The sequence below is a fragment of the Opisthocomus hoazin genome, chromosome 36 (assembly GCF_030867145.1).
Source record: "Opisthocomus hoazin isolate bOpiHoa1 chromosome 36, bOpiHoa1.hap1, whole genome shotgun sequence".
In the NCBI taxonomy this organism is placed as follows: domain Eukaryota; kingdom Metazoa; phylum Chordata; class Aves; order Opisthocomiformes; family Opisthocomidae; genus Opisthocomus; species Opisthocomus hoazin.
Genome location: NC_134449.1, coordinates 717,298 through 744,207, shown reverse-complemented (window position 1 = coordinate 744,207; position 26,910 = coordinate 717,298). Strand labels below are relative to the sequence as shown.

Sequence of the window (26,910 nt, the reverse complement as noted above, 5' to 3'; positions counted from 1 at the left end):
CTGCACCAGCCCCTGCAAGAGCCCGGCCACAAAGCTGTCTGAGCAAGGCAGGAACGTTGGCTGCTTTTCTGCCCTTTGAAACTGGCTCTTGGCCAGATCGAGCCTGCAGGCGGGAGACAACGAGGGAAAAGGTTGCCTGGAAAATACCCAGACACAGCGTGGCCTGGCACGAATAAATGAAGGCAGAGGCGAGGCGTTGGGAGCAAAGTCTTTATTCTGTGCCGGTGTTGCTGAAAACCAGGGAATAAAACCTCGCAACACCAATGTAGCGTTAAAAGGCAGCATTCTTTATTGCAGCGCTGGATGCACGGGGGATAATTCCACCCAACGTGCATACCCCATACCCCTTCCGTGCAGTTTACATAGATCAAAATATACATATTCATCTGATTACGCAAGCTCTTCCTTTCATAGTCAAATCAGTCCATTTCCATAGACTGCTCCCAGCTGCGCTTGCGCAGTGCCTCCTAGTGGTGGTCGTCGGGGGTCTCAAGATGAAGGCTCATCCTCTTCATCACAGTGTCCGCGGGTTGACCCCTCTTTCTGCACAAGCTCAGTCCTCTTCTGGCTCTTGTCCCTGCGGCACGGGTCGTCTTGCCCAGTTGTAGGCACCTGCTAGTTTTAATGAAAACTAACTTCTTTGGGGGGAGATGTATGACTTTTTGCTTCAGTTAATTCACACAATAGACAGGTCCCAGAAATGCACCTGCAACTCTTAGGTAACGCTATTTCTATTAAAAATCCCCCTCCACCATTATTGTTTAACATTAATGGTTACCTAGGGACTAAACCCTCTGTTCCCAGCCCTAATGAGCAGATGGGCAGGGCTGTACCAGGGACATAGCAGCATTGTTCGTGCTTTATGATTAACTAATTCCATCGCCTTGGTTACACCGCGGGGAGGTGCCCGGGGTGTCTGTGGCCCTGGAGCCGCACACCTCCTCAGGACACCCTCCACGAGGCTGCCAGCGACCGCCTATTTGCAGGACTTGGGCTGCCTGGGCTTCTGCTGGGAAACCTTCAAAGGCAGTGGTCTGCGCCGGGCTCCTGGCTGGGCAGGGGGCTTCCGACCCACCGGAGGCACGGGCTGTCTTGGAATATGCGAGCCCGTGGAGGGGAGGGTGCCTGCAGTCCATCCTGGCCTGCGTACAGGCATGAAAGAAGTTGCTGCGGCTCCGGAGGTGTAATCGCGGGACCTGTGAAGGCGTGCTGTTGGCCGGCGAGCATCTTGCTCAGCGCCTCGGGCGAGAGGCGGGAGGACGGTGCGTGAGCTCTCCTTTCTGAGTTGTCCTGCTTCTGCTGAAGGCGTGGCTGTTGCAGGGAGGCTGAGAGGTGGCAAGACCTTCGGTGGTGGAAGCTTCTGTGATTTTTTCTTGGATTGCCTTTCTACCTCTATCTTCTTCTTCACTTTCTGCACGACTGCCAGTCTCTTTTTCCCCCGGCGATGCACAGGAGAAGTGTGCAAAGGCTCTACCACTGTGGCGTTGGCAACCAAGCTGCTGCTGACCTCGTGGGAAGCCCTCCTCAGGGCGCGGGCGGACTGATAGAGCCTCTTCACCCGCTCCAGTGCTTTTTGTGCCATGCTCTGAGACACCCGCTCCAGTGGTGGCTGTGCCACGCTCTGAGACTCCTCTTCCAGCTCCTGGTCTTCTGCCAGCGTAGGCTGCAGCGGTGCAGGCTGCGCGCTCTTAGGCGCTTCTTCTCCAGCACACTTGGGAGACAAAAATGACGAGAGGAGTTGATGAGTGAATGGAGCTGGTACAGCCAAGGGGCTCGTTGGCTCGAGCCGAGGCCGGTGCTGAGCAGACTGAGAGGAAGAGCCCGGGTGCCAACGCGCTGCCGCACAGCAGAGGCGGCCCCCAGCACCCACGTGGCTCCTACTCACCGGACTCCCTTCCACAGCGGACTGTTGAGAGCTGCTGCGGGTGCCTGGCTGTCTGTGCTTCGCCAGCTGCTGCTGCTGCTGCTGTTGGCCCTCGGCCTGCTGGAGGAGGCGTTGCTGCTTTCCAAGAGACTCCCGTCTTTCTGTCCGCTGCTTGGTGACAGCGAGGTGCCTGTTGAGAGAAAAGAAGGCAGCTGAGAAGGAGCCGCTCTGTCCGTCTTGCCCAGGCCATTTTCTGCTCAGCTGCTCCCGTCCTCCTACTCCGGCTTGCTTTGTTCCAGCAGTCCCCACAGCAGCTTCCAGCTGCCTGTCGAAGGCTCCAAGCAGAGACAGCACCAAGGGGTTTGCAGACGGTGCCGGCTCCTGCCACCGCTGGGCTTCCTTTGTTTCCTGGAAGAGGAGTCTCCAGGACTTCTCTCAGCGAGCACGGGCCCCCTTCAAGGGCAAGCGTTACTGGGCCTTTGCTTACCTCTGCCTCCTCTTCCTCTGTCCACCTGGCAAGCGCTTTCTTTCCTGCTGCAGCCGCCGCTCTAGCAGGGGAGGCACGTCAGTCCGTCCCGGCAGTGCGCAGCCACCATTTGATTTGTCCAGTTGTTCCTGAAACTTTTTCGGAAAGGCGACAGCGGGTTGTGGCTTGCTGTTGCCCAGACAGGCGCTCAGGCCCCTGCGTGCTGAGGCATCCCGCGGGCCAAGGACAGCGCTCGGCTTCTGCAACCCGACAAGGGCAGAAGAGAAGTGCGACCCACGGGACTCGCCATGCTTGCGCGGGACTTTCCCGCCCGTGCCCACCCCTGCACCCTGTGCTAGCTCAGCTAGCAGCAGCACCCGGCCCAGCAGCACAGCCCTCAGCTCTTCTGCACCGACCGCCTGCCCAAGATGCTGCAAGTGAAGCCCCAGCCCTCGGCCCCGTGCCGCTGACAGGTGTCTACAGACACTGCGCTTTGCCTACCTGCTCTCGCATGGACATTTTCACTGCCTCCAGCTTCAGCGTGCTCAGATAGTGCCTGTAGTCATTGAACTCCTTCAAAGTGCAAACCACCTATGGAGAGACGAGGGGAGAAGTGCCCCAAGAACCGTCAAGCCAGCTACGTAGACTGCCTTCCCCAAAACAGCCCAAAGGCAGCGGGAGGGGAGCTGGTCCTCTGCACACCCTCCCCTGGCCTCCCCTGGCCTCCCCTGGCGTGCCCTCCGCGGTGGTGGGGCCCCTGACAGCCGCCAGGCAGGGCTGAGCGGTGCTCCTGAGCCCAGCGCCAGGCCTCGCACCGGCTGCCTCCTCAAGACCCGGGCAGCGCGGGGCAGCCTGAGAAGAGCAGGAGTGGCAAGTGGCAGACGGAGGCTGGCGCTACTTCTGCTGGCAGGGAAGCCAGCCCCACAGCCCTGGGCCCTCCGGCAGGAACAGGCGGCTGCCGCAAGCACTCTGGGAAGCCCGCTTGGTGAGGGCTGTTTGCATCAGCCCGCCGTCCAAAGCTACTCACTCTGCTGTCCCCGGTGACGCGACCTTCTGTCTTCAGCCTGTGCAGGTGGTTCTTCCGTTGGTGGTAGGCCCGCAGATGCGGGTCATGCAGGCTGTTGTATTCCGTGCTCAGCAGGCGGCAGCATGGGTCTCCCAGATTGAAATAGCCAGAGGGCTGGTGAAGCTGTAAAAGAGATTTTCGAGAGCATGAAGGAGGCAGGAGAGAGCAGCAAAGAGGTGCCAAGCGGTTCTTGTGAAAAGGTCAAGGTAGTTGGAAGAGCAAGACGCTTGTCCTTCCTTCTGAAAGCACAGAGACCACCACAGGCAGACTGCAGGGCCAGACCGGGTTGGTCTGCAGGAGAGAAGACAAACCCCACCAGCGAGCAGGCAGCTCAGGCCAGCGGGAGGAGCTGCAGACCTTGGCCCAAGAGAAATGAGCCTTCAGAGTGACAAGTTCAAGGCCGGCGGTTGAAACGCAGCAGAGGGATAATGCACTGACAGCAGTCTCCTCGGGGTTAGGCAGGCCCCAGGGCTGTGCCCACGAACCCTGCCTCCCGGAAGCGTCTGCCTTGGGAAAAACGCACTGCAAGCTGGAGTAGCAAGACGATGCTGCGTGCGTTCCCCGAGCGAAGAAGCCTCAGCTTTTGTGAACAGGCCGACAGGGCAAGCAGGAGAAGGTTGGAGTGTCCCTCAAGAGTACCCCAGAGCATGGCTCAGTGTTGCTAGATGAGGCGGAAGGGCACATTGCCCGGCACCGGGACACACTGCTGCCGGCCACAGGCAGGGAGGGCCCCGGCCGCACGCTTGCGCGGTGCCCGAAAGCGGTCCAGAAAAAGGGCAAGTCCTCCTGCTTGTGCGCAGGCCAGGGAGCCAGGAGTTTCCCTCTGCTGCCCAGCGGTGCCAGACTGAAGGGCTGCAGGGCCCACTGTAGGGCAGCTGGCCACAGGGACTGCTCTGGATGACAGGGACTCCACAAATGAGGAGAGCTTTTCCAGCCCTTTCCCCTTCCTTTACCTTTTTCCCCAGCTTTGTCCTGCAGAAGACAAGCTTGGAGTTGGGCAGCACAGGGATCTTGAGCCCAAGGGGGAGGTCCAGCAGCCCAGTGCCTCCTTCCACCCACAGCTGTCTGCTGCTGCCGACCTGGAAAGAGACAGACAGTCCTGGGCACTGAGGCACTGTCTCCATCAGCCTCCTGCACGGCAGTCGCTGGAAAGGCTCTCGGAAGACTCCAGCCGAGGAGAGTGCCAAGAGCAGCCCACTCAAAAGCTGCTCTCTGCTTCCTCGTCCGCGTGCCCACAACTCCCATCCCCCTCCTCAACCCAGATCCGCGTCCCACGTAAGCCGGGCTGGGCAGAGAGGCAGGACTCCCCCCAAACTCTCCCCGGACCGACCGCCTTTGGATTCCTGCCAGCTCGCTGGGCACATCCCGAGGCCCCAGCGCAGACTGGCATGTCCCGGACTCCTGAGCTCAGCCCTCTCCATCGGCCCGTTGCTCACCTCTCCCTTCTGCCACGCGACTCTCAGCAGTGCGTCCACGTCTCGGACGCCAGCAGTAAGACGGTGCTTCATGGCTCCTCGCTCCATGCTGCTCTCCTGAAGCTGCCACCCTTGCACTGGCACCTCGCTCCAGAGGCACCCAGCTGCGGCCACTGCAGCCGGTCTGCCAGCGAGCAGCTATTATATAGCAGTCGGCCATTGTTGCATCATCACTTTGCTGTGCCACGGCACTGTTGTGTCGTCACGTTGCCGGTTTGCATCGTCTTGTTGCCACAGCACCGCGTCCCAGCTGCCCTGGGGCCCACCTGGAGCCCCGTCTGGACACGCGGGTGGGCCACCTGCTCTCGCTAAGCCTGCTTTGAGGAGGGGGCCTTGACAAGGTGCTCACCGGCTGCCCCTTAGAGTCGTACAATCATAGAATTGTTAAGGTGGGAAAGGACCTCAAAGGTCATCAAGTCCAACCGTCAACCCAAAACCACCAGGCCTACTAAACCACGTCCCCGAGTGCCACGTCCACGCATTTTTTGACCACCCCCGGGGGTGGTGACTCCACCACTTCCCTGGGCAGCCTGTTCCAGTGCCTTCAGAAAGAAATTTTTCCTGATAACCCTTCTAAAGCTCCCCCTGACGCAACATCCTTCTTCCTCCTAGTTCCGGTTTTTCCCGGCTTTGGACCTCAGATGGCAGGGCTGGAGCTGGGCTGCCCGCGGGCTGCTGCTGTGCTGCTGCACTGGCTTTGGGACACCCTTCTTAGACCGTTTGCCTGTCCCAGGCAAAGCAGCTGCAACTTGGAGGACTGCATGGATCTAGATTTTGGGCCTGCTGCTCTCACTATCCAGTTCCTGATTGGCATCTTGGGAAACACGGAGGACAAAGGAAGGGCACAAGAAACCTCTCTCCATATCTTTCCTCAGGCACGTTCAGCCACGACCCCCTCGCTGTGCCCTGCTTGGTTTCCCCTGCGCTCGTCTCTGCTCTGCGTCACCTGCAGTCCCACCTCGTGCCTAACGGGAGGTGACGGGCGGCACGGGACTTTCTGCATTGCTGTGGGATGGTTTGTGTGGGCTGCTCTGTGCCTTTCCCTCTGCCCTTCTGCTGCCGCTTGCCTCTCGCCTGTTCTTTCTGCTCCAGCAGGACTCCTGCACACGCCGCAGGCTGTGGACTGCAGAGGAACCTCGCCCGTGCTGCCATGGAGCGCCTGCGGGCCAGAGCGCGTCCCCAGCAGTGTCCCCTTCCACAGGCCTCCTCGTGTGTCTTCTTCTGTGGCCCCTCCTGCGTCTGTCTCCCCATGCGTGACCCCCTGCCGTGCATCCCCACAGGTCTCCTCCTGCCCCAGCAGCTCCACACAGGCCGGAGCAGCAGTGACATGGGCTCCTCTGCTTGGTGGCAGCTCTGGTGCCAGCAGCTCCTCTGATGGGCAGCAGCTGTGGCGCGCAGCGTCGCGTGGTGAGGGGACTGGAACTGGCTGTGCTTGGCCCGGGGCGGCTCGCAGGCCGACCTCCACAGGGGGCCCCCCAGACCCAAAGCGCCGTGTGTGCCCGGTGCGTCCCTCAGCTTCCTCTTGTTGAGGACAGGGTGGGAGGCCACTGGAGCCAGTCCTGAGGGGAGAAGAGGCTAAAGCTATTTGTGGGGCACAGAGAAAGGCAGAAGGAGGGTTCTGGGTGTCAGCCGAGGGCAGACGGAGGGCTGTGGGCTGCACCAAACGGCACCTGTAGAGCTGCAAGCCACACCAGAGGGCAAACAGAGCGGCCTGGAAAGCACAAAAGGAGAAATGGAGGCCCTTGGGAGGCACCAAAATACCCTTTTGCAGCTGCTCATTTGTCCCGAAAGGCCCACGCCAGTCCTTAGGGCACATGGAAAGGCAAACAGAGATGCCTTCAGGAGACAAGAGGAGAAGAGGAACCCCCTGTGATAGATGAAAAGCTGGAGGGTGGTCCCTTGGAAGGACACCGAAGGGCCCAGTGAGGGCCCTGGGTGGCAACCCAAAGGCCCATCAGGAGGCCTTCAGGGGACGAGAGAATAAAGGCGCAGGACAAGGCGCAGCCTTCAACAGCAGCTGCAGATGGGGCTCCCATAAGGCATGCGTGTGGCTTTACAGAGCTGCACCAGCCCCTGCAAGAGCCCGGCCACAAAGCTGTCTGAGCAAGGCAGGAACGTTGGCTGCTTTTCTGCCCTTTGAAACTGGCTCTTGGCCTGACCGAGCCTGCAGGAGGGAGACAATGAGGGAAAAGGTTGCCTGGAAAATACCCAGACACAGCGTGGCCTGGCACGAATAAATGAAGGCAGAGGCGAGGCGTTGGGAGCAAAGTCTTTATTCTGTGCCGGTGTTGCTGAAAACCAGGGAATAAAACCTCGCAACACTAATGTAGCGTTAAAAGGCAGCATTCTTTATTGCAGCGCTGGATGCACGGGGGATAATTCCACCCAACGTGCATACCCCATACCCCTTCCGTGCAGTTTACATAGATCAAAATATACATATTCATCTGATTACGCAAGCTCTTCCTTTCATAGTCAAATCAGTCCATTTCCATAGACTGCTCCCAGCTGCGCTTGCGCAGTGCCTCCTAGTGGTGGTCGTCGGGGGTCTCAAGATGAAGGCTCATCCTCTTCATCACAGTGTCCGCGGGTTGACCCCTCTTTCTGCACAAGCTCAGTCCTCTTCTGGCTCTTGTCCCTGCGGCACGGGTCGTCTTGCCCAGTTGTAGGCACCTGCTAGTTTTAATGAAAACTAACTTCTTTGGGGGGAGATGTATGACTTTTTGCTTCAGTTAATTCACACAATAGACAGGTCCCAGAAATGCACCTGCAACTCTTAGGTAACGCTATTTCTATTAAAAATCCCCCTCCACCATTATTGTTTAACATTAATGGTTACCTAGGGACTAAACCCTCTGTTCCCAGCCCTAATGAGCAGATGGGCAGGGCTGTACCAGGGACATAGCAGCATTGTTCGTGCTTTATGATTAACTAATTCCATCGCCTTGGTTACACCGCGGGGAGGTGCCCGGGGTGTCTGTGGCCCTGGAGCCGCACACCTCCTCAGGACACCCTCCACGAGGCTGCCAGCGACCGCCTATTTGCAGGACTTGGGCTGCCTGGGCTTCTGCTGGGAAACCTTCAAAGGCAGTGGTCTGCGCCGGGCTCCTGGCTGGGCAGGGGGCTTCCGACCCGCCGGAGGCACGGGCTGTCTTGGAATATGCGAGCCCGTGGAGGGGAGGGTGCCTGCAGTCCATCCTGGCCTGCGTACAGGCATGAAAGAAGTTGCTGCGGCTCCGGAGGTGTAATCGCGGGACCTGTGAAGGCGTGCTGTTGGCCAGCGAGCGTCTTGCTCAGCGCCTCGGGCGAGAGGCGGGAGGACGGTGCGTGAGCTCTCCTTTCTGAGTTGTCCTGCTTCTGCTGAAGGCGTGGCTGTTGCAGGGAGGCTGAGAGGTGGCAAGACCTTCGGTGGTGGAAGCTTCTGTGATTTTTTCTTGGATTGCCTTTCTACCTCTATCTTCTTCTTCACTTTCTGCACGACTGCCAGTCTCTTTTTCCCCCGGCGATGCACAGGAGAAGTGTGCAAAGGCTCTACCACTGTGGCGTTGGCAACCAAGCTGCTGCTGACCTCGTGGGAAGCCCTCCTCAGGGCGCGGGCGGACTGATAGAGCCTCTTCACCCGCTCCAGTGCTTTTTGTGCCATGCTCTGAGACACCCGCTCCAGTGGCGGCTGTGCCACGCTCTGAGACTCCTCTTCCAGCTCCTGGTCTTCTGCCAGCGTAGGCTGCAGCGGTGCAGGCTGCGCGCTCTTAGGCGCTTCTTCTCCAGCACACTTGGGAGACAAAAATGACGAGAGGAGTTGATGAGTGAATGGAGCTGGTACAGCCAAGGGGCTCGTTGGCTCGAGCCGAGGCCGGTGCTGAGCAGACTGAGAGGAAGAGCCCGGGTGCCAACGCGCTGCCGCACAGCAGAGGCGGCCCCCAGCACCCACGCGGCTCCTACTCACCGGACTCCCTTCCACAGCGGACTGTTGAGAGCTGCTGCGGGTGCCTGGCTGTCTGTGCTTCGCCAGCTGCTGCTGCTGCTGCTGTTGGCCCTCGGCCTGCTGGAGGAGGCGTTGCTGCTTTCCAAGAGACTCCCGTCTTTCTGTCCGCTGCTTGGTGACAGCGAGGTGCCTGTTGAGAGAAAAGAAGGCAGCTGAGAAGGAGCCGCTCTGTCCGTCTTGCCCAGGCCATTTTCTGCTCAGCTGCTCCCGTCCTCCTACTCCGGCTTGCTTTGTTCCAGCAGTCCCCACAGCAGCTTCCAGCTGCCTGTCGAAGGCTCCAAGCAGAGACAGCACCAAGGGGTTTGCAGCCGGTGCCGGCTCCTGCCACCGCTGGGCTTCCTTTGTTTCCTGGAAGAGGAGTCTCCAGGACTTCTCTCAGCGAGCACGGGCCCCCTTCAAGGGCAAGCGTTACTGGGCCTTTGCTTACCTCTGCCTCCTCTTCCTCTGTCCACCTGGCAAGCGCTTTCTTTCCTGCTGCAGCCGCCGCTCTAGCAGGGGAGGCACGTCAGTCCGTCCCGGCAGTGCGCAGCCACCATTTGATTTGTCCAGTTGTTCCTGAAACTTTTTCGGAAAGGCGACAGCGGGTTGTGGCTTGCTGTTGCCCAGACAGGCGCTCAGGCCCCTGCGTGCTGAGGCATCCCGCGGGCCAAGGACAGGGCTCGGCTTCTGCAACCCGACAAGGGCAGAAGAGAAGTGCGACCCACGGGACTCGCCATGCTTGCGCGGGACTTTCCCGCCCGTGCCCACCCCTGCACCCTGCGCTAGCTCAGCTAGCAGCAGCACCCGGCCCAGCAGCACAGCCCTCAGCTCTTCTGCACCGACCGCCTGCCCAAGATGCTGCAAGTGAAGCCCCAGCCCTCGGCCCCGTGCCGCTGACAGGTGTCTACAGACACTGCGCTTTGCCTACCTGCTCTCGCATGGACATTTTCACTGCCTCCAGCTTCAGCGTGCTCAGATAGTGCCTGTAGTCATTGAACTCCTTCAAAGTGCAAACCACCTATGGAGAGACAAGGGGAGAAGTGCCCCAAGAACCGTCAAGCCAGCTACGTAGACTGCCTTCCCCAAAACAGCCCAAAGGCAGCGGGAGGGGAGCTGGTCCTCAGCACACCCTCCCCTGGCCTCCCCTGGCCTCCCCTGGCGTGCCCTCCGCGGTGGTGGGGCCCCTGACAGCCGCCAGGCAGGGCTGAGCGGTGCTCCTGAGCCCAGCGCCAGGCCTCGCACCGGCTGCCTCCTCAAGACCCGGGCAGCGCGGGGCAGCCTGAGAAGAGCAGGAGTGGCAAGTGGCAGACGGAGGCTGGCGCTACTTCTGCTGGCAGGGAAGCCAGCCCCACAGCCCTGGGCCCTCCGGCAGGAACAGGCGGCTGCCGCAAGCACTCTGGGAAGCCCGCTTGGTGAGGGCTGTTTGCATCAGCCCGCCGTCCAAACCTACTCACTCTGCTGTCCCCGGTGACGCGACCTTCTGTCTTCAGCCTGTGCAGGTGGTTCTTCCGTTGGTGGTAGGCCCGCAGATGCGGGTCATGCAGGCTGTTGTATTCCGTGCTCAGCAGGCGGCAGCATGGGTCTCCCAGATTGAAATAGCCAGAGGGCTGGTGAAGCTGTAAAAGAGATTTTCGAGAGCATGAAGGAGGCAGGAGAGAGCAGCAAAGAGGTGCCAAGCGGTTCTTGTGAAAAGGTCAAGGTAGTTGGAAGAGCAAGACGCTTGTCCTTCCTTCTGAAAGCACAGAGACCACCACAGGCAGACTGCAGGGCCAGACCGGGTTGGGCTGCAGGAGAGAAGACAAACCCCACCAGCGAGCAGGCAGCTCAGGCCAGCGGGAGGAGCTGCAGACCTTGGCCCAAGAGAAATGAGCCTTCAGAGTGACAAGTTCAAGGCCGGCGGTTGAAACGCAGCAGAGGGATAATGCACTGACAGCAGTCTCCTCGGGGTTAGGCAGGCCCCAGGGCTGTGCCCACGAACCCTGCCTCCCGGAAGCGTCTGCCTTGGGAAAAACGCACTGCAAGCTGGAGTAGCAAGACGATGCTGCGTGCGTTCCCCGAGCGAAGAAGCCTCAGCTTTTGTGAACAGGCCGACAGGGCAAGCAGGAGAAGGTTGGAGTGTCCCTCAAGAGTACCCCAGAGCATGGCTCAGTGTTGCTAGATGAGGCAGAAGGGCACATTGCCCGGCACCGGGACACACTGCTGCCGGCCACAGGCAGGGAGGGCCCCGGCCGCACGCTTGCGCGGTGCCCGGAAGCGGTCCAGAAAAAGGGCAAGTCCTCCTGCTTGTGCGCAGGCCAGGGAGCCAGGAGTTTCCCTCTGCTGCCCAGCGGTGCCAGACTGAAGGGCTGCAGGGCCCACTGTAGGGCAGCTGGCCACAGGGACTGCTCTGGATGACAGGGACTCCACAAATGAGGAGAGCTTTTCCAGCCCTTTCCCCTTCCTTTACCTTTTTCCCCAGCTTTGTCCTGCAGAAGACAAGCTTGGAGTTGGGCAGCACAGGGATCTTGAGCCCAAGGGGGAGGTCCAGCAGCCCAGTGCCTCCTTCCACCCACAGCTGTCTGCTGCTGCCGACCTGGAAAGAGACAGACAGTCCTGGGCACTGAGGCACTGTCTCCATCAGCCTCCCGCACGGCAGTCGCTGGAAAGGCTCTCGGAAGACTCCAGCCGAGGAGAGTGCCAAGAGCAGCCCACTCAAAAGCTGCTCTCTGCTTCCTCGTCCGCGTGCCCACAACTCCCATCCCCCTCCTCAACCCAGATCCGCGTCCCACGTAAGCCGGGCTGGGCAGAGAGGCAGGACTCCCCCCAAACTCTCCCCGGACCGACCGCCTTTGGATTCCTGCCAGCTTGCTGGGCACATCCCGAGGCCCCAGCGCAGACTGGCGTGTCCCGGACTCCTGAGCTCAGCCCTCTCCATCGGCCCGTTGCTCACCTCTTCCTTCTGCCACGCGACTCTCAGCAGTGCGTCCACGCCTCGGACGCCAGCAGTAAGACGGTGCTTCATGGCTCCTCGCTCCATGCTGCTCTCCTGAAGCTGCCACCCTTGCACTGGCACCTCGCTCCAGAGGCACCCAGCTGCGGCCACTGCAGCCGGTCTGCCAGCGAGCAGCTATTATATAGCAGTCGGCCATTGTTGCATCATCACGTTGCTGTGCCACGGCACTGTTGTGTCGTCACGTTGCCGGTTTGCATCGTCTTGTTGCCACAGCACCGCGTCCCAGCTGCCCTGGGGCCCACCTGGAGCCCCGTCTGGACACGCGGGTGGGCCACCTGCTCTCGCTAAGCCTGCTTTGAGGAGGGGGCCTTGACAAGGTGCTCACCGGCTGCCCCTTAGAGTCGTACAATCATAGAATTGTTAAGGTGGGAAAGGACCTCAAAGGTCATCAAGTCCAACCGTCAACCCAAAACCACCAGGCCTACTAAACCACGTCCCCGAGTGCCACGTCCACGCATTTTTTGACCACCCCCGGTGGTGGTGACTCCACCACTTCCCTGGGCAGCCTGTTCCAGTGCCTTCAGAAAGAAATTTTTCCTGATAACCCTTCTAAAGCTCCCCCTGACGCAACATCCTTCTTCCTCCTAGTTCCGGTTTTTCCCGGCTTTGGACCTCAGATGGCAGGGCTGGAGCTGGGCTGCCTGCGGGCTGCTGCTGTGCTGCTGCACTGGCTTTGGGACACCCTTCTTAGACCGTTTGCCTGTCCCAGGCAAAGCAGCTGCAACTTGGAGGACTGCATGGATCTAGATTTTGGGCCTGCTGCTCTCACTATCCAGTTCCTGATTGGCATCTTGGGAAACACGGAGGACAAAGGAAGGGCGCAAGAAACCTCTCTCCATATCTTTCCTCAGGCACGTTCAGCCACGACCCCCTCGCTGTGCCCTGCTTGGTTTCCCCTGCGCTCGTCTCTGCTCTGCGTCACCTGCAGTCCCACCTCGTGCCTAACGGGAGGTGACGGGCGGCACGGGACTTTCTGCATTGCTGTGGGATGGTTTGTGTGGGCTGCTCTGTGCCTTTCCGTCTGCCCTTCTGCTGCCGCTTGCCTCTCGCCTGTTCTTTCTGCTCCAGCAGGACTCCTGCACACGCCGCAGGCTGTGGACTGCAGAGGAACCTCGCCCGTGCTGCCATGGAGCGCCTGCGGGCCAGAGCGCGTCCCCAGCAGTGTCCCCTTCCACAGGCCTCCTCGTGTGTCTTCTTCTGTGGCCCCTCCTGCGTCTGTCTCCCCATGCGTGACCCCCTGCCGTGCATCCCCACAGGTCTCCTCCTGCCCCAGCAGCTCCACACAGGCCGGAGCAGCAGTGACATGGGCTCCTCTGCTTGGTGGCAGCTCTGGTGCCAGCAGCTCCTCTGATGGGCAGCAGCTGTGGCGCGCAGCGTCGCGTGGTGAGGGGACTGGAAGTGGCTGTGCTTGGCCCGGGGCGGCTCGCAGGCCGACCTCCACAGGGGGCCCCCCAGACCCAAAGCGCCGTGTGTGCCCGGTGCGTCCCTCAGCTTCCTCTTGTTGAGGACAGGGTGGGAGGCCACTGGAGCCAGTCCTGAGGGGAGAAGAGGCTAAAGCTATTTGTGGGGCACAGAGAAAGGCAGAAGGAGGGTTCTGGGTGTCAGCCGAGGGCAGACGGAGGGCTGTGGGCTGCACCAAACGGCACCTGTAGAGCTGCAAGCCACACCAGAGGGCAAACAGAGCGGCCTGGAAAGCACAAAAGGAGAAATGGAGGCCCTTGGGAGGCACCAAAATACCCTTTTGCAGCTGCTCATTTGTCCCGAAAGGCCCACGCCAGTCCTTAGGGCACATGGAAAGGCAAACAGAGATGCCTTCAGGAGACAAGAGGAGAAGAGGAGAAGAGGAGAAGGGTTCCCCTGTGATAGATGAAAAGCTGGAGGGTGGTCCCTTGGCAGGACACCGAAGGGCCCAGTGAGGGCCCTGGGTGGCAACCCAAAGGCCCATCAGGAGGCCTTCAGGGGACGAGAGAATAAAGGCGCAGGACAAGGCGCAGCCTTCAACAGCAGCTGCAGATGGGGCTCCCATAAGGCATGCGTGTGGCTTTACAGAGCTGCACCAGCCCCTGCAAGAGCCCGGCCACAAAGCTGTCTGAGCAAGGCAGGAACGTTGGCTGCTTTTCTGCCCTTTGAAACTGGCTCTTGGCCTGACCGAGCCTGCAGGAGGGAGACAATGAGGGAAAAGGTTGCCTGGAAAATACCCAGACACAGCGTGGCCTGGCACGAATAAATGAAGGCAGAGGCGAGGCGTTGGGAGCAAAGTCTTTATTCTGTGCCGGTGTTGCTGAAAACCAGGGAATAAAACCTCGCAACACTAATGTAGCGTTAAAAGGCAGCATTCTTTATTGCAGCGCTGGATGCACGGGGGATAATTCCACCCAACGTGCATACCCCATACCCCTTCCGTGCAGTTTACATAGATCAAAATATACATATTCATCTGATTACGCAAGCTCTTCCTTTCATAGTCAAATCAGTCCATTTCCATAGACTGCTCCCAGCTGCGCTTGCGCAGTGCCTCCTAGTGGTGGTCGTCGGGGGTCTCAAGATGAAGGCTCATCCTCTTCATCACAGTGTCCGCGGGTTGACCCCTCTTTCTGCACAAGCTCAGTCCTCTTCTGGCTCTTGTCCCTGCGGCACGGGTCGTCTTGCCCAGTTGTAGGCACCTGCTAGTTTTAATGAAAACTAACTTCTTTGGGGGGAGATGTATGACTTTTTGCTTCAGTTAATTCACACAATAGACAGGTCCCAGAAATGCACCTGCAACTCTTAGGTAACGCTATTTCTATTAAAAATCCCCCTCCACCATTATTGTTTAACATTAATGGTTACCTAGGGACTAAACCCTCTGTTCCCAGCCCTAATGAGCAGATGGGCAGGGCTGTACCAGGGACATAGCAGCATTGTTCGTGCTTTATGATTAACTAATTCCATCGCCTTGGTTACACCGCGGGCAGGTGCCCGGGGTGTCTGTGGCCCTGGAGCCGCACACCTCCTCAGGACACCCTCCACGAGGCTGCCAGCGACCGCCTATTTGCAGGACTTGGGCTGCCTGGGCTTCTGCTGGGAAACCTTCAAAGGCAGTGGTCTGCGCCGGGCTCCTGGCTGGGCAGGGGGCTTCCGACCCGCCGGAGGCACGGGCTGTCTTGGAATATGCGAGCCCGTGGAGGGGAGGGTGCCTGCAGTCCATCCTGGCCTGCGTACAGGCATGAAAGAAGTTGCTGCGGCTCCGGAGGTGTAATCGCGGGACCTGTGAAGGCGTGCTGTTGGCTGGCGAGCATCTTGCTCAGCGCCTCGGGCGAGAGGCGGGAGGACGGTGCGTGAGCTCTCCTTTCTGAGTTGTCCTGCTTCTGCTGAAGGCGTGGCTGTTGCAGGGAGGCTGAGAGGTGGCAAGACCTTCGGTGGTGGAAGCTTCTGTGATTTTTTCTTGGATTGCCTTTCTACCTCTATCTTCTTCTTCACTTTCTGCACGACTGCCAGTCTCTTTTTCCCCCGGCGATGCACAGGAGAAGTGTGCAAAGGCTCTACCACTGTGGCGTTGGCAACCAAGCTGCTGCTGACCTCGTGGGAAGCCCTCCTCAGGGCGCGGGCGGACTGATAGAGCCTCTTCACCCGCTCCAGTGCTTTTTGTGCCATGCTCTGAGACACCCGCTCCAGTGGCGGCTGTGCCACGCTCTGAGACTCCTCTTCCAGCTCCTGGTCTTCTGCCAGCGTAGGCTGCAGCGGTGCAGGCTGCGCGCTCTTAGGCGCTTCTTCTCCAGCACACTTGGGAGACAAAAATGACGAGAGGAGTTGATGAGTGAATGGAGCTGGTACAGCCAAGGGGCTCGTTGGCTCGAGCCGAGGCCGGTGCTGAGCAGACTGAGAGGAAGAGCCCGGGTGCCAACGCGCTGCCGCACAGCAGAGGCGGCCCCCAGCACCCACGTGGCTCCTACTCACCGGACTCCCTTCCACAGCGGACTGTTGAGAGCTGCTGCGGGTGCCTGGCTGTCTGTGCTTCGCCAGCTGCTGCTGCTGCTGCTGTTGGCCCTCGGCCTGCTGGAGGAGGCGTTGCTGCTTTCCAAGAGACTCCCGTCTTTCTGTCCGCTGCTTGGTGACAGCGAGGTGCCTGTTGAGAGAAAAGAAGGCAGCTGAGAAGGAGCCGCTCTGTCCGTCTTGCCCAGGCCATTTTCTGCTCAGCTGCTCCCGTCCTCCTACTCCGGCTTGCTTTGTTCCAGCAGTCCCCACAGCAGCTTCCAGCTGCCTGTCGAAGGCTCCAAGCAGAGACAGCACCAAGGGGTTTGCAGCCGGTGCCGGCTCCTGCCACCGCTGGGCTTCCTTTGTTTCCTGGAACAGGAGTCTCCAGGACTTCTCTCAGCGAGCACGGGCCCCCTTCAAGGGCAAGCGTTACTGGGCCTTTGCTTACCTCTGCCTCCTCTTCCTCTGTCCACCTGGCAAGCGCTTTCTTTCCTGCTGCAGCCGCCGCTCTAGCAGGGGAGGCACGTCAGTCCGTCCCGGCAGTGCGCAGCCACCATTTGATTTGTCCAGTTGTTCCTGAAACTTTTTCGGAAAGGCGACAGCGGGTTGTGGCTTGCTGTTGCCCAGACAGGCGCTCAGGCCCCTGCGTGCTGAGGCATCCCGCGGGCCAAGGACAGCGCTCGGCTTCTGCAACCCGACAAGGGCAGAAGAGAAGTGCGACCCACGGGACTCGCCATGCTTGCGCGGGACTTTCCCGCCCGTGCCCACCCCTGCACCCTGCGCTAGCTCAGCTAGCAGCAGCACCCGGCCCAGCAGCACAGCCCTCAGCTCTTCTGCACCGACCGCCTGCCCAAGATGCTGCAAGTGAAGCCCCAGCCCTCGGCCCCGTGCCGCTGACAGGTGTCTACAGACACTGCGCTTTGCCTACCTGCTCTCGCATGGACATTTTCACTGCCTCCAGCTTCAGCGTGCTCAGATAGTGCCTGTAGTCATTGAACTCCTTCAAAGTGCAAACCACCTATGGAGAGACAAGGGGAGAAGTGCCCCAAGAACCGTCAGGCCAGCTACGTAGACTGCCTTCCCCAAAACAGCCCAAAGGCAGCGGGAGGGGAGCTGGTCCTCTGCACACCCTCCCCTGGCCTCCCCTGGCCTCCCCTGGCGTGCCCTCCGCGGTGGTGGGGCCCCTGACAGCCGCCAGGCAGGGCTGAGCGGTGCTCCTGAGCCCAGCGCCAGGCCTCGCACCGGCTGCCTCCTCAAGACCCGGGCAGCGCGGGGCAGCCTGAGAAGAGCAGGAGTGGCAAGTGGCAGACGGAGGCTGGCGCTACTTCTGCTGGCAGGGAAGCCAGCCCCACAGCCCTGGGCCCTCCGGCAGGAACAGGCGGCTGCCGCAAGCACTCTGGGAAGCCCGCTTGGTGAGGGCTGTTTGCATCAGCCCGCCGTCCAAACCTACTCACTCTGCTGTCCCCGGTGACGCGACCTTCTGTCTTCAGCCTGTGCAGGTGGTTCTTCCGTTGGTGGTAGGCCCGCAGATGCGGGTCATGCAGGCTGTTGTATTCCGTGCTCAGCAGGCGGCAGCATGGGTCTCCCAGATTGAAATAGCCAGAGGGCTGGTGAAGCTGTAAAAGAGATTTTCGAGAGCATGAAGGAGGCAGGAGAGAGCAGCAAAGAGGTGCCAAGCGGTTCTTGTGAAAAGGTCAAGGTAGTTGGAAGAGCAAGACGCTTGTCCTTCCTTCTGAAAGCACAGAGACCACCACAGGCAGACTGCAGGGCCAGACCGGGTTGGTCTGCAGGAGAGAAGACAAACCCCACCAGCGAGCAGGCAGCTCAGGCCAGCGGGAGGAGCTGCAGACCTTGGCCCAAGAGAAATGAGCCTTCAGAGTGACAAGTTCAAGGCCGGCGGTTGAAACGCAGCAGAGGGATAATGCACTGACAGCAGTCTCCTCGGGGTTAGGCAGGCCCCAGGGCTGTGCCCACGAACCCTGCCTCCCGGAAGCGTCTGCCTTGGGAAAAACGCACTGCAAGCTGGAGTAGCAAGACGATGCTGCGTGCGTTCCCCGAGCGAAGAAGCCTCAGCTTTTGTGAACAGGCCGACAGGGCAAGCAGGAGAAGGTTGGAGTGTCCCTCAAGAGTACCCCAGAGCCTGGCTCAGCGTTGCTAGATGAGGCGGAAGGGCACATTGCCCGGCACCGGGACACACTGCTGCCGGCCACAGGCAGGGAGGGCCCCGGCCGCACGCTTGCGCGGTGCCCGGAAGCGGTCCAGAAAAAGGGCAAGTCCTCCTGCTTGTGCGCAGGCCAGGGAGCCAGGAGTTTCCCTCTGCTGCCCAGCGGCGCCAGACTGAAGGGCTGCAGGGCCCACTGTAGGGCAGCTGGCCACAGGGACTGCTCTGGATGACAGGGACTCCACAAATGAGGAGAGCTTTTCCAGCCCTTTCCCCTTCCTTTACCTTTTTCCCCAGCTTTGTCCTGCAGAAGACAAGCTTGGAGTTGGGCAGCACAGGGATCTTGAGCCCAAGGGGGAGGTCCAGCAGCCCAGTGCCTCCTTCCACCCACAGCTGTCTGCTGCTGCCGACCTGGAAAGAGACAGACAGTCCTGGGCACTGAGGCACTGTCTCCATCAGCCTCCCGCACGGCAGTCGCTGGAAAGGCTCTCGGAAGACTCCAGCCGAGGAGAGTGCCAAGAGCAGCCCACTCAAAAGCTGCTCTCTGCTTCCTCGTCTGCGTGCCCACAACTCCCATCCCCCTCCTCAACCCAGATCCACGTCCCACGTAAGCCGGGCTGGGCAGAGAGGCAGGACTCCCCCCAAACTCTCCCTGGACCGACCGCCTTTGGATTCCTGCCAGCTCGCTGGGCACATCCCGAGGCCCCAGCGCAGACTGGCGTGTCCCGGACTCCTGAGCTCAGCCCTCTCCATCGGCCCGTTGCTCACCTCTCCCTTCTGCCACGCGACTCTCAGCAGTGCGTCCACGTCTCGGACGCCAGCAGTAAGACGGTGCTTCATGGCTCCTCGCTCCATGCTGCTCTCCTGAAGCTGCCACCCTTGCACTGGCACCTCGCTCCAGAGGCACCCAGCTGCGGCCACTGCAGCCGGTCTGCCAGCGAGCAGCTATTATATAGCAGTCGGCCATTGTTGCATCATCACTTTGCTGTGCCACGGCACTGTTGTGTCGTCACGTTGCCGGTTTGCATCGTCTTGTTGCCACAGCACCGCGTCCCAGCTGCCCTGGGGCCCACCTGGAGCCCCGTCTGGACACGCGGGTGGGCCACCTGCTCTCGCTAAGCCTGCTTTGAGGAGGGGGCCTTGACAAGGTGCTCACCGGCTGCCCCTTAGAGTCGTACAATCATAGAATTGTTAAGGTGGGAAAGGACCTCAAAGGTCATCAAGTCCAACCGTCAACCCAAAACCACCAGGCCTACTAAACCACGTCCCCGAGTGCCACGTCCACGCATTTTTTGACCACCCCCGGTGGTGGTGACTCCACCACTTCCCTGGGCAGCCTGTTCCAGTGCCTTCAGAAAGAAATTTTTCCTGATAACCCTTCTAAAGCTCCCCCTGACGCAACATCCTTCTTCCTCCTAGTTCCGGTTTTTCCCGGCTTTGGACCTCAGATGGCAGGGCTGGAGCTGGGCTGCCCGCGGGCTGCTGCTCTGCTGCTGCACTGGCTTTGGGACACCCTTCTTAGACCGTTTGCCTGTCCCAGGCAAAGAAGCTGCAACTTGGAGGACTGCATGGATCTAGATTTTGGGCCTGCTGCTCTCACTATCCAGTTCCTGATTGGCATCTTGGGAAACACGGAGGACAAAGGAAGGGCGCAAGAAACCTCTCTCCATATCTTTCCTCAGGCACGTTCAGCCACGACCCCCTCGCTGTGCCCTGCTTGGTTTCCCCTGCGCTCGTCTCTGCTCTGCGTCACCTGCAGTCCCACCTCGTGCCTAACGGGAGGTGACGGGCGGCACGGGACTTTCTGCATTGCTGTGGGATGGTTTGTGTGGGCTGCTCTGTGCCTTTCCGTCTGCCCTTCTGCTGCCGCTTGCCTCTCGCCTGTTCTTTCTGCTCCAGCAGGACTCCTGCACACGCCGCAGGCTGTGGACTGCAGAGGAACCTCGCCCGTGCTGCCATGGAGCGCCTGCGGGCCAGAGCGCGTCCCCAGCAGTGTCCCCTTCCACAGGCCTCCTCGTGTGTCTTCTTCTGTGGCCCCTCCTGCGTCTGTCTCCCCATGCGTGACCCCCTGCCGTGCATCCCCACAGGTCTCCTCCTGCCCCAGCAGCTCCACACAGGCCGGAGCAGCAGTGACATGGGCTCCTCTGCTTGGTGGCAGCTCTGGTGCCAGCAGCTCCTCTGATGGGCAGCAGCTGTGGCGCGCAGCGTCGCGTGGTGAGGGGACTGGAACTGGCTGTGCTTGGCCCGGGGCGGCTCGCAGGCCGACCTCCACAGGGGGCCCCCCAGACCCAAAGCGCCGTGTGTGCCCGGTGCGTCCCTCAGCTTCCTCTTGTTGAGGACAGGGTGGGAGGCCACTGGAGCCAGTCCTGAGGGGAGAAGAGGGTAAAGGTATTTGTGGGGCACAGAGAAAGGCAGAAGGAGGGTTCTGGGTGTCAGCCGAGGGCAGACGGAGGGCTGTGGGCTGCACCAAACGGCACCTGTAGAGCTGCAAGCCACACCAGAGGGCAAACAGAGCGGCCTGGAAAGCACAAAAGGAGAAATGGAGGCCCTTGGGAGGCACCAAAATACCCTTTTGCAGCTGCTCATTTGTCCCGAAAGGCCCACGCCAGTCCTTAGGGCACATGGAAAGGCAAACAGAGATGCCTTCAGGAGACAAGAGGAGAAGAGGAGAAGAGGAGAAGGGTTCCCCTGTGATAGATGAAAAGCTGGAGGGTGGTCCCTTGGAAGGACACCGAAGGGCCCAGTGAGGGCCCTGGGTGGCAACCCAAAGGCCCATCAGGAGGCCTTCAGGGGACGAGAGAATAAAGGCGCAGGACAAGGCGCAGCCTTCAACAGCAGCTGCAGATGGGGCTCCCATAAGGCATGCGTGTGGCTTTACAGAGCTGCACCAGCCCCTGCAAGAGCCCGGCCACAAAGCTGTCTGAGCAAGGCAGGAACGTTGGCTGCTTTTCTGCCCTTTGAAACTGGCTCTTGGCCTGACCGAGCCTGCAGGAGGGAGACAATGAGGGAAAAGGTTGCCTGGAAAATACCCAGACACAGCGTGGCCTGGCACGAATAAATGAAGGCAGAGGCGAGGCGTTGGGAGCAAAGTCTTTATTCTGTGCCGGTGTTGCTGAAAACCAGGGAATAAAACCTCGCAACACTAATGTAGCGTTAAAAGGCAGCATTCTTTATTGCAGCGCTGGATGCACGGGGGATAATTCCACCCAACGTGCATACCCCATACCCCTTCCGTGCAGTTTACATAGATCAAAATATACATATTCATCTGATTACGCAAGCTCTTCCTTTCATAGTCAAATCAGTCCATTTCCATAGACTGCTCCCAGCTGCGCTTGCGCAGTGCCTCCTAGTGGTGGTCGTCGGGGGTCTCAAGATGAAGGCTCATCCTCTTCATCACAGTGTCCGCGGGTTGACCCCTCTTTCTGCACAAGCTCAGTCCTCTTCTGGCTCTTGTCCCTGCGGCACGGGTCGTCTTGCCCAGTTGTAGGCACCTGCTAGTTTTAATGAAAACTAACTTCTTTGGGGGGAGATGTATGACTTTTTGCTTCAGTTAATTCACACAATAGACAGGTCCCAGAAATGCACCTGCAACTCTTAGGTAACGCTATTTCTATTAAAAATCCCCCTCCACCATTATTGTTTAACATTAATGGTTACCTAGGGACTAAACCCTCTGTTCCCAGCCCTAATGAGCAGATGGGCAGGGCTGTACCAGGGACATAGCAGCATTGTTCGTGCTTTATGATTAACTAATTCCATCGCCTTGGTTACACCGCGGGGAGGTGCCCGGGGTGTCTGTGGCCCTGGAGCCGCACACCTCCTCAGGACACCCTCCACGAGGCTGCCAGCGACCGCCTATTTGCAGGACTTGGGCTGCCTGGGCTTCTGCTGGGAAACCTTCAAAGGCAGTGGTCTGCGCCGGGCTCCTGGCTGGGCAGGGGGCTTCCGACCCGCCGGAGGCACGGGCTGTCTTGGAATATGCGAGCCCGTGGAGGGGAGGGTGCCTGCAGTCCATCCTGGCCTGCATACAGGCATGAAAGAAGTTGCTGCGGCTCCGGAGGTGTAATCGCGGGACCTGTGAAGGCGTGCTGTTGGCCGGCGAGCGTCTTGCTCAGCGCCTCGGGCGAGAGGCGGGAGGACGGTGCGTGAGCTCTCCTTTCTGAGTTGTCCTGCTTCTGCTGAAGGCGTGGCTGTTGCAGGGAGGCTGAGAGGTGGCAAGACCTTCGGTGGTGGAAGCTTCTGTGATTTTTTCTTGGATTGCCTTTCTACCTCTATCTTCTTCTTCACTTTCTGCACGACTGCCAGTCTCTTTTTCCCCCGGCGATGCACAGGAGAAGTGTGCAAAGGCTCTACCACTGTGGCGTTGGCAACCAAGCTGCTGCTGACCTCGTGGGAAGCCCTCCTCAGGGCGCGGGCGGACTGATAGAGCCTCTTCACCCGCTCCAGTGCTTTTTGTGCCATGCTCTGAGACACCCGCTCCAGTGGCGGCTGTGCCACGCTCTGAGACTCCTCTTCCAGCTCCTGGTCTTCTGCCAGCGTAGGCTGCAGCGGTGCAGGCTGCGCGCTCTTAGGCGCTTCTTCTCCAGCACACTTGGGAGACAAAAATGACGAGAGGAGTTGATGAGTGAATGGAGCTGGTACAGCCAAGGGGCTCGTTGGCTCGAGCCGAGGCCGGTGCTGAGCAGACTGAGAGGAAGAGCCCGGGTGCCAACGCGCTGCCGCACAGCAGAGGCGGCCCCCAGCACCCACGCGGCTCCTACTCACCGGACTCCCTTCCACAGCGGACTGTTGAGAGCTGCTGCGGGTGCCTGGCTGTCTGTGCTTCGCCAGCTGCTGCTGCTGCTGCTGTTGGCCCTCGGCCTGCTGGAGGAGGCGTTGCTGCTTTCCAAGAGACTCCCGTCTTTCTGTCCGCTGCTTGGTGACAGCGAGGTGCCTGTTGAGAGAAAAGAAGGCAGCTGAGAAGGAGCCGCTCTGTCCGTCTTGCCCAGGCCATTTTCTGCTCAGCTGCTCCCGTCCTCCTACTCCGGCTTGCTTTGTTCCAGCAGTCCCCACAGCAGCTTCCAGCTGCCTGTCGAAGGCTCCAAGCAGAGACAGCACCAAGGGGTTTGCAGCCGGTGCCGGCTCCTGCCACCGCTGGGCTTCCTTTGTTTCCTGGAACAGGAGTCTCCAGGACTTCTCTCAGCGAGCACGGGCCCCCTTCAAGGGCAAGCGTTACTGGGCCTTTGCTTACCTCTGCCTCCTCTTCCTCTGTCCACCTGGCAAGCGCTTTCTTTCCTGCTGCAGCCGCCGCTCTAGCAGGGGAGGCACGTCAGTCCGTCCCGGCAGTGCGCAGCCACCATTCGATTTGTCCAGTTGTTCCTGAAACTTTTTCGGGAAGGCGACAGCGGGTTGTGGCTTGCTGTTGCCCAGACAGGCGCTCAGGCCCCTGCGTGCTGAGGCATCCCGCGGGCCAAGGACAGCGCTCGGCTTCTGCAACCCGACAAGGGCAGAAGAGAAGTGCGACCCACGGGACTCGCCATGCTTGCGCGGGACTTTCCCGCCCGTGCCCACCCCTGCACCCTGTGCTAGCTCAGCTAGCAGCAGCACCCGGCCCAGCAGCACAGCCCTCAGCTCTTCTGCACCGACCGCCTGCCCAAGATGCTGCAAGTGAAGCCCCAGCCCTCGGCCCCGTGCCGCTGACAGGTGTCTACAGACACTGCGCTTTGCCTACCTGCTCTCGCATGGACATTTTCACTGCCTCCAGCTTCAGCGTGCTCAGATAGTGCCTGTAGTCATTGAACTCCTTCAAAGTGCAAACCACCTATGGAGAGACGAGGGGAGAAGTGCCCCAAGAACCGTCAAGCCAGCTACGTAGACTGCCTTCCCCAAAACAGCCCAAAGGCAGCGGGAGGGGAGCTGGTCCTCTGCACACCCTCCCCTCCCCTCCCCTGGCCTCCCCTGGCGTGCCCTCCGCGGTGGTGGGGCCCCTGACAGCCGCCAGGCAGGGCTGAGCGGTGCTCCTGAGCCCAGCGCCAGGCCTGGCACCGGCTGCCTCCTCAAGACCCGGGCAGCGCGGGGCAGCCTGAGAAGAGCAGGAGTGGCAAGTGGCAGACGGAGGCTGGCGCTACTTCTGCTGGCAGGGAAGCCAGCCCCACAGCCCTGGGCCCTCCGGCAGGAACAGGCGGCTGCCGCAAGCACTCTGGGAAGCCCGCTTGGTGAGGGCTGTTTGCATCAGCCCGCCGTCCAAACCTACTCACTCTGCTGTCCCCGGTGACGCGACCTTCTGTCTTCAGCCTGTGCAGGTGGTTCTTCCGTTGGTGGTAGGCCCGCAGATGCGGGTCATGCAGGCTGTTGTATTCCGTGCTCAGCAGGCGGCAGCATGGGTCTCCCAGATTGAAATAGCCAGAGGGCTGGTGAAGCTGTAAAAGAGATTTTCGAGAGCATGAAGGAGGCAGGAGAGAGCAGCAAAGAGGTGCCAAGCGGTTCTTGTGAAAAGGTCAAGGTAGTTGGAAGAGCAAGACGCTTGTCCTTCCTTCTGAAAGCACAGAGACCACCACAGGCAGACTGCAGGGCCAGACCGGGTTGGGCTGCAGGAGAGAAGACAAACCCCACCAGCGAGCAGGCAGCTCAGGCCAGCGGGAGGAGCTGCAGACCTTGGCCCAAGAGAAATGAGCCTTCAGAGTGACAAGTTCAAGGCCGGCGGTTGAAACGCAGCAGAGGGATAATGCACTGACAGCAGTCTCCTCGGGGTTAGGCAGGCCCCAGGGCTGTGCCCACGAACCCTGCCTCCCGGAAGCGTCTGCCTTGGGAAAAACGCACTGCAAGCTGGAGTAGCAAGACGATGCTGCGTGCGTTCCCCGAGCGAAGAAGCCTCAGCTTTTGTGAACAGGCCGACAGGGCAAGCAGGAGAAGGTTGGAGTGTCCCTCAAGAGTACCCCAGAGCATGGCTCAGTGTTGCTAGATGAGGCAGAAGGGCACATTGCCCGGCACCGGGACACACTGCTGCCGGCCACAGGCAGGGAGGGCCCCGGCCGCACGCTTGCGCGGTGCCCGGAAGCGGTCCAGAAAAAGGGCAAGTCCTCCTGCTTGTGCGCAGGCCAGGGAGCCAGGAGTTTCCCTCTGCTGCCCAGCGGTGCCAGACTGAAGGGCTGCAGGGCCCACTGTAGGGCAGCTGGCCACAGGGACTGCTCTGGATGACAGGGACTCCACAAATGAGGAGAGCTTTTCCAGCCCTTTCCCCTTCCTTTACCTTTTTCCCCAGCTTTGTCCTGCAGAAGACAAGCTTGGAGTTGGGCAGCACAGGGATCTTGAGCCCAAGGGGGAGGTCCAGCAGCCCAGTGCCTCCTTCCACCCACAGCTGTCTGCTGCTGCCGACCTGGAAAGAGACAGACAGTCCTGGGCACTGAGGCACTGTCTCCATCAGCCTCCCGCACGGCAGTCGCTGGAAAGGCTCTCGGAAGACTCCAGCCGAGGAGAGTGCCAAGAGCAGCCCACTCAAAAGCTGCTCTCTGCTTCCTCGTCCGCGTGCCCACAACTCCCATCCCCCTCCTCAACCCAGATCCGCGTCCCACGTAAGCCGGGCTGGGCAGAGAGGCAGGACTCCCCCCAAACTCTCCCTGGACCGACCGCCTTTGGATTCCTGCCAGCTCGCTGGGCACATCCCGAGGCCCCAGCGCAGACTGGCGTGTCCCGGACTCCTGAGCTCAGCCCTCTCCATCGGCCCGTTGCTCACCTCTCCCTTCTGCCACGCGACTCTCAGCAGTGCGTCCACGTCTCGGACGCCAGCAGTAAGACGGTGCTTCATGGCTCCTCGCTCCATGCTGCTCTCCTGAAGCTGCCACCCTTGCACTGGCACCTCGCTCCAGAGGCACCCAGCTGCGGCCACTGCAGCCGGTCTGCCAGCGAGCAGCTATTATATAGCAGTCGGCCATTGTTGCATCATCACTTTGCTGTGCCAGGGCACTGTTGTGTCGTCACGTTGCCGGTTTGCATCGTCTTGTTGCCACAGCACCGCGTCCCAGCTGCCCTGGGGCCCACCTGGAGCCCCGTCTGGACACGCGGGTGGGCCACCTGCTCTCGCTAAGCCTGCTTTGAGGAGGGGGCCTTGACAAGGTGCTCACCGGCTGCCCCTTAGAGTCGTACAATCATAGAATTGTTAAGGTGGGAAAGGACCTCAAAGGTCATCAAGTCCAACCATCAACCCAAAACCACCAGGCCTACTAAACCACGTCCCCGAGTGCCACGTCCACGCATTTTTTGACCACCCCCGGGGGTGGTGACTCCACCACTTCCCTGGGCAGCCTGTTCCAGTGCCTTCAGAAAGAAATTTTTCCTGATAACCCTTCTAAAGCTCCCCCTGACGCAACATCCTTCTTCCTCCTAGTTCCGGTTTTTCCCGGCTTTGGACCTCAGATGGCAGGGCTGGAGCTGGGCTGCCCGCGGGCTGCTGCTGTGCTGCTGCACTGGCTTTGGGACACCCTTCTTAGACCGTTTGCCTGTCCCAGGCAAAGCAGCTGCAACTTGGAGGACTGCATGGATCTAGATTTTGGGCCTGCTGCTCTCACTATCCAGTTCCTGATTGGCATCTTGGGAAACACGGAGGACAAAGGAAGGGCGCAAGAAACCTCTCTCCATATCTTTCCTCAGGCACGTTCAGCCACGACCCCCTCGCTGTGCCCTGCTTGGTTTCCCCTGCGCTCGTCTCTGCTCTGCGTCACCTGCAGTCCCACCTCGTGCCTAACGGGAGGTGACGGGCGGCACGGGACTTTCTGCATTGCTGTGGGATGGTTTGTGTGGGCTGCTCTGTGCCTTTCCGTCTGCCCTTCTGCTGCCGCTTGCCTCTCGCCTGTTCTTTCTGCTCCAGCAGGACTCCTGCACACGCCGCAGGCTGTGGACTGCAGAGGAACCTCGCCCGTGCTGCCATGGAGCGCCTGCGGGCCAGAGCGCGTCCCCAGCAGTGTCCCCTTCCACAGGCCTCCTCGTGTGT

General features: G+C 60.2%; 3 protein-coding genes across 3 annotated transcripts; all 3 read right to left on the bottom strand.

Moving 5' to 3' along the window:
- Window positions 1-2,295: 2,295 nt before the first annotated feature.
- On the bottom strand, window positions 2,296-5,092 carry LOC142365330 (fibrous sheath-interacting protein 2-like). Its single transcript, XM_075446061.1, has 4 exons — window positions 5,078-5,092; window positions 3,358-3,519; window positions 2,832-2,921; window positions 2,296-2,485 (listed from the first exon to the last, which is right to left on the bottom strand). Exons 1-4 carry the CDS (start codon window positions 5,090-5,092, stop codon window positions 2,348-2,350), a joined length of 405 nt encoding a protein of 134 aa, XP_075302176.1. The 3' UTR covers window positions 2,296-2,347.
- A 4,135-nt stretch (window positions 5,093-9,227) lies between these two features.
- Window positions 9,228-11,012, bottom strand: LOC142365329 (fibrous sheath-interacting protein 2-like). Its single transcript, XM_075446059.1, has 4 exons — window positions 10,968-11,012; window positions 10,290-10,451; window positions 9,764-9,853; window positions 9,228-9,417 (listed from the first exon to the last, which is right to left on the bottom strand). The coding sequence occupies exons 1-4, from the start codon at window positions 11,010-11,012 to the stop codon at window positions 9,280-9,282; spliced, it is 435 nt and encodes a 144-aa protein (XP_075302174.1). The 3' UTR covers window positions 9,228-9,279.
- A 4,757-nt stretch (window positions 11,013-15,769) lies between these two features.
- On the bottom strand, window positions 15,770-18,970 carry LOC142365328 (fibrous sheath-interacting protein 2-like). Its single transcript, XM_075446058.1, has 4 exons — window positions 18,956-18,970; window positions 17,236-17,397; window positions 16,710-16,799; window positions 15,770-16,363 (listed from the first exon to the last, which is right to left on the bottom strand). Exons 1-4 carry the CDS (start codon window positions 18,968-18,970, stop codon window positions 16,226-16,228), a joined length of 405 nt encoding a protein of 134 aa, XP_075302173.1. The 3' UTR covers window positions 15,770-16,225.
- Between the last annotated feature and the right edge of the window lie 7,940 nt (window positions 18,971-26,910).